Source organism: Aristolochia californica, unplaced genomic scaffold (assembly GCF_029961685.1).
Source record: "Aristolochia californica isolate CCGP_79_NKW_82.1479 unplaced genomic scaffold, dmAriCali1.0.hap1 SCAF_9, whole genome shotgun sequence".
Lineage (NCBI taxonomy): Eukaryota > Viridiplantae > Streptophyta > Magnoliopsida > Piperales > Aristolochiaceae > Aristolochia > Aristolochia californica.
This window is the reverse complement of record NW_027182290.1, coordinates 37,373,381-37,385,721: the sequence shown is the minus strand read 5'-3', so window position 1 is coordinate 37,385,721 and position 12,341 is coordinate 37,373,381. Positions and strand designations below refer to the sequence as shown.

The window sequence follows — 12,341 nt, the reverse complement described above, 5'->3', positions numbered from 1 at the left end:
TTTAAGTACTGATATTGCAAACAAAAAAAAAAAAAAAAAAAGGGAATAAAGAACACAAGACTACATTACCCAGAGGATAAATTGATCCATTTGATTACTGAGACGTGTCCTTTGTAATTATGTTAGCAGAGCATCAGTCTTCCCCACCTCACCTCCAGAGGGTGAAAGCTGGAATTCAGAGGAAGAACATAGAAAGGGGGACAAAATGCAGAGTGGGGGAATGGGTGAATTCGCAGAGGAGGAGATTTAATGAGGGCTAAGAGGTACACGAAGAAGGTCCCAGCTGGTACCATGAGGGACTTTAGCAAGGTGCCCCATTGCACAGTGGGTCCTACCACCCGAGCATTATACGTGTCATTGTGAAATGATGGAAGGCCAGGTCGGTTTAAGAGTCACTGTGAAGTTTGGACACTCCACACACACACAGCGCACACGCCTTGGCTGCCTTCTGCCTCCCTAATAAAGTCCTCTGCTTGTCCCTTCACTCTTTGCCCTCTCGCTCTCTCTCTTCCTCCCCTCTTCTCTTTCTTTCTTCTCTGTTCCTTCCAAGCCGTCCTCTTTCTCTTCCCTAGATAAGAAGAACAGTTCTCACGTACATTTCGTCTCTTACTTGGACCGAGACCTGGTCAGTTTGTCACCCGTGGTTTCTCTCTCGAGACTGGATTACAGAGCAGGAGGGACTGAAGGTGCTGGTGGGTGAATGAGTGTCTTTTTCTGAATCAAATCCATGAGCATTCATCCCTCCGTCCTCAATCGCTCCCACGTACTTGACCGTATTGAGAAGGAGCGACATTGTTTTGGCTAACGTATCACCCTCTGCATTCATCCATGACTTCAACGAGTCATTTATGATCCGTTCAGCTACTGTCTTCCAACTTCAGCACACTTTCCCGAAGCCAATTCCTCCCCTTCATCCTCTCATCCGATCCGAGGGGACCTATCATAACGGATAACTCTCCCTCTCAATGGCGGATCATCCAAATTCGGAAGCAGAGAGTAGCAGCAACTCCGCCTCCTTGCCGTCCTCCCCTTCCTCATCTTCTCTGTCGCAATCGCTACTACCTCTGCAGAACTCCGCAGCTGTAGCCCAATCCAAGGAATCCAAATCACAGGACGCTGAATTGGCGGCGAAGAAGAGCAAGCGAAACCGCGATTGCAGCAAGCACCCTGTCTACCGAGGGGTCCGCATGCGGAATTGGGGCAAGTGGGTGTCCGAGATACGCGAACCGAGAAAGAAATCCAGAATCTGGCTCGGCACCTTCCCAACGCCAGAGATGGCCGCGCGCGCCCACGATGTTGCCGCCCTCAGCATCAAGGGCAACTCTGCCATACTGAATTTCCCCGAACTCGCCGAGTGTCTGCCTCGTCCTGCTACACTAGCCCCGCGAGACGTCCAAGCTGCAGCTGCCAAGGCGGCTGCCATGGATAAGTTCAATGCGGCGTCGCCGGTCCCGGTGCCGGACGAATTGAGTGAGATCGTTGAGCTGCCTCGACTGGGTGAGAGCTTCGGGTCCCCCGACTCACCCAACGACTACGTGTTCATAGACCCCTCAGACAGTTGGATGTACGCGCCGCTGCTGTGTCCGGATAGCCTGGACGACTGTAACAGCTTCTTCTCAGACCAGTTGTCAGGGCCGGAGAGTATGATCCCCAGCAGCTTTGGTGCCTTCCTGTGGGACTACTAGTGCTTGACTGCTTGTTTAGCCCTTCCAATTTTTCTCGGGGGTTAAAAAAGAAAATGTTTGTAATATGTTTCCTGTTTCTCTGTACTTCGTTTTTGTTTGGGTTGTGCACACCCCTCATCATTTCAGTGAACTGTACAGTGTCAAAAAAGAAAGGAAGACAGAGGGAACTGAACTTCTTTTGTTTGTTTGATGTACAAACGTCAGAGGCTCCCTCCCCCCTCCCCCCCCCCCCCCCCCCCCCCCCCCCTTCATTCTCCGCTTCTTTTTAGCTCCTGCCTCTGTTAAGCTTGGAGATTTCAATTTTGAATAATAAACTCTCCCTCATTCTCCTCTTCTTTTTTGCTTCTGCCTCTGTTAAGCTTGGAGATTTCAATTTTGAATAATAAACTCTGGCGCACCAAGATTTGAGACTTTGTGTCACTTCTCAATTTCTCATTTGCTCTCTCAATCTTGCTCCTCTTTCTTCAGCTTCAGTTCCGACGATTCATTTCTCTTAAGAACTTTTTGTGCCTTCCGTGTCGTGTCATTGGAAGGGAGCTCCATCCATCTTCTTCGTTCACTTTCCTTTTTTTGACTCTTTCATTTTCATTAAATCTTCGCAAATGGTATCTGCGAATTGGGTGTCAGATTCTGGACTTTTTTGTTCAATTATCAGTGCAAGAACAAAATTTACTCCACTCTCTCTATATTGCCCAAGAAGCAAACCAGGGCAGCTCGCAGTTTTTGCGCAGCCTGAAATAGTGAAACTCTCTGTCAGCCTCGCGCTGCTTTTTTTTTTTTTTTTTTCCCAAAAATTGGCATTTGTTCAAAGCCGCAAGAAAATATCCTGACGATATCGCGAAACTGCAGTTCTTCGCTGTATCCTCAGCAGCACTCGGTTTTTTACCCATTTTATCAGATGAGGGAGAAAACAACAGTATACAGCTAAAGGCAGAAGCAACTGTTGGACAAGAATCCCCACTCATACAGATCACAGAGCTGCTGCTTTTTGCAAGATAGATATTTCCAAAATCCAATTTATTTCCTCTTTTAGTAACAGTACGTGGATCGGTGGCTCCATTTCGTTAACCTTTCCGCTGATATCTCGCCACAAACTTTCTGTACTTTTGTGCAATGTGGAGGCTTTTCTTGGTGCTTGGGCGAGGGAAAAAAGGTAGATTAGCAGAAACGTGAAAGCCCAACAAACCCTATCTTGTCCCAGTGTTCATCTCAGGTTCCTGTAGTGCCGGGTTTTCGTAAAAATGGAATAGACGCTGCAACGAGCCGCTCCCATAAAATTCCGGTCGTGAGAATTGGATCCAATTACCGAATGTGACATCACAGATTGGTATTGCTGAGGCTGAGATAAGACGAAACAATGCCTCCAGAGATATCAATTCTTCATTCATGGCTAATAGGCCATTGCCCACCGCTCAAAAGAAGACACACACCCCCCCCCCCCCCACCACAACAGAAGCGTCCCTACCTCATTAAACTACCAGAGTGCCCACTACAGAGAACAGACGCATCCCCTCTCCCCAGATCGAAGAACCCACCACTCAGTGGGTCGGACGACGATATATTTTTTGGATTTTTCCGGGCATTTTTCAAGTCTTGAATGGGTTCCATCTTTGACTTCGGCAGCGCAAACAACGAGTAGAGATATTGTTGAATAATGTTGATTCTCTGATGATTACTTGTCCAACAAGGGGTTTTCTAATCCGAAAAATATCTACCCACTGAAATCAATACGTATCCAATACGATAGAATGTCCGTTCCCCAATTCGAAATTTTATTCAGATTCCTCTGGCTTTCTCTTTCTTTCGTCACAAAGTTTCGGGTTTTTCAATTTGCAAGTGCCAACAGTAACATGAACTCTGTCTTTGTGCTTAAAAATGGTGAGAATTTGAACTCAGAATTCCCCTTGTAATAATAATGTGTTCCTCTTTTAACAGGGGCAGGCGACGACTACTCTCTCTAAGCATCCCTTTCTCATGCTTTGCATTTCGATGTGTCACCTCCAGTTTTTAATGAACTTCATAATCTCATGTGTGGCGGTCTCCTCTCCACGTCCATGCGAGGACAACAACTGGTACTGAAGTAATAGATACAGCTTAAAAACCTAAAAAACAGCTTTCTTCTTCTCCTTGCCTCTTCCAACCTCTTGATATTAATTTTTCCTCCTTTAAGTGAAGACAAATTACTTCTTTTTCCTTTTTCAGCAAATTGGGCAAGAGGGAAGATACGAGTCTCAGCTTTACTTGTCCCCAGAACAGCGGCCATCTCCGACGCCATGGTCGATATTTTAACCCTCCTTAGGCCCTCCTTAGGCTTCGTATTTCCCACTCCCAGTCACCCTTGTAGACCCGAATAATTGAGCAGGGTCGGAAGTCTTACAAATCAAAACTTTTTCATGGATTCTCTCCAGATGAATCCAAACGCAGGGTGCTGAAATCAAAAACCAACAAACCCAGCTCTCCTTTTCGCATTGCTAGTAACGGAGGAAGACTTGTTGTACGAGAAATCAATCCCGTCTTCCATGACCCATTTCACTGCTGTTCTTCCCAAGCCAACCTGGTCCCATCGCGGTTCTTTTCCCTTTCATCTGTCCCTTTTAATGAGTTGTTGTTACCATTAAATATCATTTTTTTTTCTTTCATGGAGGAAACTGCTTTATTTTTCATTAGTTTTTAATACACGAGAACCATCTAGTGCTAATCAGTAGCCCGTGCTATATAAAATTATAAATTTTCTTGAATGTCAAACCACTCAACAAGCGTCTGCTGCCTGAAACTAATAAACGAGGTGTAAGCAACACATCCAGAGATTAATATCAGTACGTAGGTGTTTAACTTAATCACCTGCTTAATTACTGATCCCTATTAATGGCCGAAAAGACGCCTTGCATATCGTTTCAGTCGTTAAAGAATAAGCCTTTGATTAAGTACCTACATTCCGAACTAATCGAAAAAAGCTTTATTTTGATGATTGGAGAATAAAGAGCTCTGGCTATTACATGCTTGGGTAGTTCTAGCACGTTCTCTGATCAAGCAGGTAACGGATTATTAGGACCAGTTGGTACATCCAAAGTCCAAACACTCTGTGGTGGAGATAATTTAATTCTTAATCGATTGCTTAATGGAGCATATAGCAATAATAGTTTTAAAAAGGGTTGATGATTTGGAACCGATGCAAGCATGTTTGGAATATTTCTGTCTCATCTACAGAATCTCAACCGAAAGTCGGCGTCTTCTCTCTTTATCTACAAATCCGAATTACAGTTTCCTAACTGCGAAAGGGGGCCTTCTAACAGTTGTTTGTAAAGAAATTAAAAAGATAAACTTGGAAGGAAGAGGTGAGAGCCAGTTTTGAGTGATGGACAGATGGAGATGTTAAAGCGCTTGGGTTGAAGGGGGGGTGAGTGGGTGGGTGGGGAAGATATTGCAGTAGTCTGTAAAAGCCCCGGAAGCCTCCACTGCAGGGACAAAAAATGGATAGGGCGTCTGGTGTTAGGCTGTCGGCTTTTCATTTTTATTGATATGAAAATTGGAAAATCGGGGTGTGCCATTTCCAACAGACATTTTATTCGAATGCGGAGCTGTTTGAAAGGTGTGGATGGGTCCATCCTTACATTTTCTACTGTCGACAGATGATAGCGAGAGATCCTGACTTTCGTCATTACAGTCTAGAAACCTTAAAAGTGTCTCGCCCACTTCACTTACTCTGCACCTTCCCCTCCCCTCTCAACCGTGCCATTTAAATCAAACCCAGCCGCTGGTCCTCCACACCCAAACCCAATTTACTTATCAAGCTCTCACCCCCCCATGGTCCCCTTCTGCGAGTTATCACTTGTAAGCGAAGGTAGAGAGAAACAAGGGGCCTTCGTCCTTCATCCTTCAGCTTAGCACGCCCTCCGAGTCCTGCTGCATTTATAGCTTATATGGGTTGCCCATCGTTGGAGTTCCGGCCATGGAAAGACTAACACTGCCCACGTGCACTCCGACTGATTGCTGTTATGCGAACTGTGAGAGTAATTTAAAATGGGAAAAATCTGGAGTTAGAATATAAAATGGGGCCGTATCAACTCAACCAATCGCAATTAATAGGGCGTGTAAGTAGTCCATATCAATTGATTTCAGAGTGCATGCACTGGCAGTGTGCTGTGTGCACTGCCACGGCTATGGTAGGTGGTTTTATATGTATATGCAGAGGAGACTGAGAAAGAGAGTGAGAGAGAGGGGGGAGTAGAGGAAATCTCCGTTGAATGTAATATGATCGACGGAGAGTGATGGATTCACAGACGAGGAGAGTCTCACCCATATATTGCGTTCTCTCTGTGGTTTTGAGAAACCCAAAGGCATTTACTGGTTCTTCGTTGCTCACGCCTCGCCATTAATGCCATCCACGAGGTTTAGCCGTTACACTCAGGCCGGAGAGGCTTCCCATGAATGTGCGGGCTAGAAACTTACAGAGTATTCGTTATAGTGGATTAGCCCAATCTCTCCCCACCATTGATTATGGGAGGAGTGGGTCGGTGGGCTCCATCCTTGTAGGTGCCATATTAAAAGGAAAGGGCTAACTCTCTACCTCTATTTTGTATCATCCAAGGACAATTTCTCATGTGATTTTTTCGTTTCTAATAGATCAAGAGGGTGCCGATTATTCAGTTGGGTCACTACATTGACTTCAAATGACTAGCTCTCCATAAGTGACTACGACAGTTTCTATTGGGTCCTTTACACACACTACCCTATCATTATTTACACACACTAACCAAAAATAAGGTGGTAAGCACAATTCATGTTTTTAAGAAAAGTTTGTAACATGTCAATTCATGTCCCATTACCGATCAAGTGTCAATGGTTACATGCCGTTTAAAATGTCGATTCATGTCCTGTTTGCAGTCAAGTTTCAAAAATTCCATGCATGACCGTACCTGCATAGCTAATTAGCTTCTCTCCAATGATATACATAGTTTTCCATAAGTCATTCTAGTCTATTAATTCAAGTTTGACGTAGAGAGTCAAATGAGTTATTTTCTCAATGGAAAATTGTCTTTATTGCAGAAAATTCTCTTGATCGGTTTTCTTGCATTCGTGCCACCATAGGTAAATAAGTAATAATGGGACCCTGATAAAGCTTTATCTTTTTAATTACTTTAAAATTCATATTGGTAAATAAGTAATAATGGGACCCTAATAAAGGTTTATCTTTTTAATTAATTTTAAATTCATTTCAGAACTAATTTTATTCAAAACAAGTAAAAACTTGAGATTTTTCTCAGACAGATCATAAACCGACCCAGCAAAAAATGAAAGGGAGTCCGGGTCAGGAATATTTGACTCTTGTGTTCGAAGATACAAATGTCCATTTAAAAAACACAAGGTGAAAGGGCAAGCAAGACAACAAAAATGATAGCTCAACTCCCTCTCTCTGAAATCTGCGCCTTTTTGGCCCTTTATAAATCAGTCTTCATGGCTGGCCCAATTGCTTCTTCCCTGATTCCTAATACCTGTCTTCTCAATCTCGCCCATTCTAAAGCAGAAACCAGAAAGTCTTTCAGTGATCACACCCCAAATGTTGGTTTCCGTGCCATTAATCTACGATCAACCTCGGTCAATTATCCTGGCTTTTTAATTTTCATGCAAATATTTCTAGCTATCGTCGATCCATGCAACACGATCACTATCGGCAGTCTTTAATCATAAAAAAGCGCTCCCCACTTCCAGAAAGCTGAAAGCAGTTGGCCATTCACATCCATTTCTTGTCGCGCTTCCGGCGGAGCCAGCCAGAGCCACTGTGTTTTCATTTCATTTCATTTCTTCTCCCCCCTTTAACCCATTTCTCTCCGTGTATCCATGTACGCTTGTTCCCTCCATGAAAACAATCGAAAGGTCGCGTCATGGATAAGCTCTGGATCTCGCGTACACTCCGATTAGACAACCCTCCCCATCCACCTCTGCTACCGACCACACAAAATACCTCCTACCCATAAGCTCCGATCGTTTCGTATCTTTCACTGCGGTCTTGTTAAATATAAGTGTTGCCACGTATATGGTGGCGCACTGCATGCCCCGCCGTAACGTCTTTGTAGGCATCAGGAGGTGGCGGGGAGAAAGGCGGCCAAACGGTGAAGAAGGAAGATACGGGGATGAGAAAGCGGTGAGCAGTGACAGATAATAATTCTTCATACCACACGTCGGATGACAAGACCTAACAAATGACAGCATCCATGGAGCAGAAGAAAGGAGAGTTAATGCACGCAGTTGAGAGGAACTTGTCGCTGTTTGCCATTTATGTTTCTTGGTCCAGTGGACCATTCGCGTCACAGGAGACATAATTACCAGATCAATTATTTCCTGATTCTTTGCTTAGTTAAGGCCTGATGGCCTGATTATTGTCTTCTATTTGTATATGCTCCTCCCTATTGAGCATCACGGATATTCCAAGTAATCATTGGCGTAAGAATATTAGGTGAAGGGAATGCCTTTAGGTAAAGTTCTGGAACATAGGTTGAGTCGAGCGTCACATTATGACATTATTAAAGCTCTTTCTCATCTTAAAAGCTTCAAGTTTCAAAAGTGCAATTTTTTTCTCCTGAAATTTGCTTAGATGAGCAGTAAGTATGAAATATGTGCTCTTTATCTATGCCACATTTTTGCATAAAAGACATAAAAATGGCTTTAATTTTATCTATGCCACATTTGGCACAAAATATCAAGTTGGAGGGGATAAAGAAGACCCATTCCTCCATATAAAGAGCCATATTCACTTTGTCCATCTAATTGGAGGGGACTAGTCCAATGCTAGTACTTATACACTTAATTGATTGACCTAACTGCCCCGAACAGGTATCAAGGCATCATAACATTATCTTATTATCCAAAACAAAGAAAGATCACACAACCTTAAGAGGTCGGTTCGATATGGGGGCAAAAATTGTCCCAGGGTGAGTAAGGTTGTTAGTTGTATGAGATAGTTAACACACATGGTTCTCATGTGCATATGGAGGATGCAAAGGGTTGGTGACAAGCATCGAACATTATGCTAATGGTGGTTGTGGTGTTAGATTGACCTTGTTGTTGGCAAGTGTAAATTGCATTGTCAAAAGACTGTGGAGTGATCTTTGAGTGGTAGCAATGTCATGTCATACATAAAAGTCATTATACCTATCAATGTCACAATTTATATCGTTATGCTTAATAATATTTTCTAAAGAGGAAAATTTTAAAAAATGGGTGGAGGATAATTTCAGGATCATTAATCCCTTTGTCTATGGATAAATTATTATGCTCTAGTATGTACAAACCCTATCTTGATTCCGTTTTGGTTCTTAAAAATCATTAGATTATTTGTCACCATAGGGGAATATAGGCGGGGCAACAACCAAGGAGATCAAGTTGGGTATGTGAACCACTAAAGGGTGTTCCTTAAATGCATGATTCACAAGATGAAAGTATAAGAGAAGCTTAATTAACAATTTACATGAAAAAAAATGTGCTCACACTTAGGATACCATAAAAAACACTCAAGGTGAACCTTCATGTGACACTTGGAGAGATAATCACATTGACAACTATACTATCCATGAACACCATTTCTCTCTATAAAATGATTACAATGTCTTCATAATGAACGATTTACATGAAAAATGAGCTCGCACTTAGGATGCCATAAAAAGAAGACAGGGCGAACCTTCATCTCACACTTGGAGAGATAAATCCAATTGACAACTAATAGTACCCGTAAGCACCATTTGACGTGTGGATTAGTTATAATTGTGAGATGATCGAGAAAGTTTGTCATAAGGAAATTATTACAAAAAAAGTATGTGATCAACATCACTCAAAATATATTAAAGTTGATTCCATATCTATCCTAAAACAACTGGCTGAAATCTAAAGAATTAGTTTGACACTTGAGTTCTTGTTGGCTACGGATAGATAATTTCTGGTCTAAGGGCATATCCAGTTCATCCTAAACTAACAAGCCAAAGTAAAAAATCTCTTTCCATTAATAACCAAGCAACGTTCTTAATCCTGAACTAATATGAACTATCCCGTCGGCCAAGTATAGCGATAGCACATGAGATAGAAACGGTGGACGGTGCTAAGGCGAGAAAGAAAGAAAGAAAAGTCGTACTGCATGTAATGTGGACGACGAAGTCTGGACCCATCAACATTCTTTAGACATGAAGGAGTTCAGTGAAAATTACAGATGATTATAGTCAAAGTAATCTTTTCCGTGGAGTGATTGCCGACATGAGAGTTGTCAGTAGAGTCACAGCATGACGAAAGCAACTGCTGCCGCTGGCTCGAAGTCTTATTGGAACCCACTGGAGGGAGGAAAGAAAGAAAAGCGATCACCCGATGCATTTTCAAAGATTTTGCTGTCCACTGAACTTGGGCAAGACAAAAGACCATGACTACGTTTTAATATGGATGATGTTCTTTCTTTTCTGTCCTAGTGAAAACAAGTGGAAAGAATGAGAAAGATGGCTGGGTTGAAAAAGATTCCGACTTCGACTTCCTCTTCCTCTTTTCAAGAACAAAGACATGGATTCCCACAATTAAAAAGGGCTTTCTCGCTTTTCCTTTTCTTCTGTAATTTTTCTTTATAAATTCATGAACGTGGAAAAGAGGGGGGACACTCAGTGCTCTATGTTCTGCAAAAGCACTCACTAATGTGCTCCAAATTGTGGCAAAATCGCTTCCCTTTCTGTCGCTCTTCTTAGCTCATGTGTGGAGAAACCGACTTCCCTTTTCTCCTGTTTCCAGCTCCAAGATTCTCCTCTCACAGTTCACCTTCTATTTATATTTTTTCTTCTTTTTTTTATAATTTATGAGAAACGAGGGAACTGGTCGCGTCATAATGAGGCCGGTGGAATAAACTTGGAACGTAACGACAGTTCCGTTAAAATTTTGACAGTCCACAATTACACTCATGTAGCGATAAGACACGCGTTTGGTTTAATTTCTGGTCCTCATGAGCCGCCGTCTTTGTCTCCGTATCCAGCGAGCTGACTCGGACACCTGAAAGCGACTGTCGGCACTCTCTAAGCCCGCTACGTGTTTCGAAGTATTACGGTCAGCGGTCAGTCTCCTTGTACTCGCCCCGATGCGCGGCTAATGTGGGTCCAATACGAGGCTGTGTGGACCCATCATCGTCCTTTTTTCAGCAGTGTCAGATGCAAGACTTGTTTTTTCAAGATTTCCGGCTGCCTTCTTTCCCTCCTGTGTTTTTGTCGGGATGAGATGGTTACTGTGGTTTCTTACTCTCCTTCTCATTTACCGCTGCTGCCCTGCCACTGCCACGGCCATGTATGTTTTACTCTGAATCAGAGTAAAAATGCGTAAGGTGTTAGGGTTTCGACTCGGCGGTCGATTCACATTCCACCCCCCCAATAATGCAGTCCCAAGGGGTATGATTGATTCGATACAGGACGGTCGGACTGCAGATTAGAAACGCCACTTGGCTCCGGTTAAATGGAAAGGTCGACACGAATTAAGACAGTAAAAGAAGCTTCTGGCTTTTCATGTTAAAGATGGGAATCGTTTCAGCGATGGAGAAAGAAGCCGAATGGTTTGGTGTAGTAATTATTTACTGATCTCCTTATTCAACGCTGACACTAGAATGTGCTACTTTTAGAGTTTACTGCCGCCGTTAAAGAGCATATTTCCGTAACGTGCTTCTCGTAAGGAACCAAAACTTTCTAGCTGGCCTCTTGCATTAGGGTTCTTCTTTTCAACGGCTTCGGTAAGCCTCCAAGTAGGTTCTACTTTTTCTGTGATTTTCTTCTTCACCAAACGCTAACTAGACCTAGTCGGACTGGCTGTCTGTCCTCTAGATGTCGTTCTGTAGCTGAAATATACTCTTTGTAGCCTCATTAAGCCAACCCTTTCTGTTTGAAGATGGAGAGAGGATGATTTTAATATCAGAAGCATCTTATCTTATCGTTGTTTACCCAATTGGTCGTATTACTCATCGTTATTGGGTAGAAACTAGAAAGGTTTTGTCTCCAGTTAAAACTATGTCATTTGCCATAACAAAGCGAGTGAAGTCGGCCATTATATGATTTTATTCCTTAACGTTGCTGACTTGGTTTTACTAGGTTATCGGCTTCGAATCTATCAGCAATTTTTTTTTTTTCTTTTCTGTGAGATTTAATCTTTTTGTTGCGTGGGAAAAGTATGGCTGTTGCAGGAGAAAGAAGGTCTTTTCACTTTTTCGGAGAGCGGAACGATGAAGCAAAATCATCAGATTGCATTGCCGACCTACCCACCCATTGGAAGCCACTGTTGAGAGAGGTCCTACGCCTAAAATGGGAGGTGAGGTGTAGTGAGGTGACGCACGTCCCTTCCATTAAGAACCTAATAACAAATCAAAAGAAGAGGTGAGATGATCAGACTTGTGTTAAACCATTGTTTAATTACACTTGCAAAAGGGGACAGGATCAGTTGGTTGATTTGAAACCAACAATAAAATAGATCTATTATGGAGAGATAGCTTTGTAATATTAAACGCGGAAGCAAGAAACCCTATCAGTCTTAATTTATAAAAAGTAAAAGCTATAGGTAATGGCTCATTCTGAGCTTTTTCTTTGAAAAATCGGTATTCTCCGCGTCAAAACGGGAAAAAAAAGACAGTCTGTGAGTGGATGGGTATCTTGAGCATCA

At 42.8% G+C, this 12,341-nt stretch overlaps 1 protein-coding gene across 1 annotated transcript; it reads left to right on the top strand.

Moving 5' to 3' along the window:
• Window positions 1–489: 489 nt before the first annotated feature.
• LOC137941312 (ethylene-responsive transcription factor TINY-like) lies at window positions 490–1,901 on the top strand. The gene has a single exon (XM_068786661.1). The coding sequence runs from the start codon at window positions 966–968 to the stop codon at window positions 1,683–1,685; it is 720 nt and encodes a 239-aa protein (XP_068642762.1). The 5' UTR covers window positions 490–965; the 3' UTR covers window positions 1,686–1,901.
• Window positions 1,902–12,341: the final 10,440 nt, after the last annotated feature.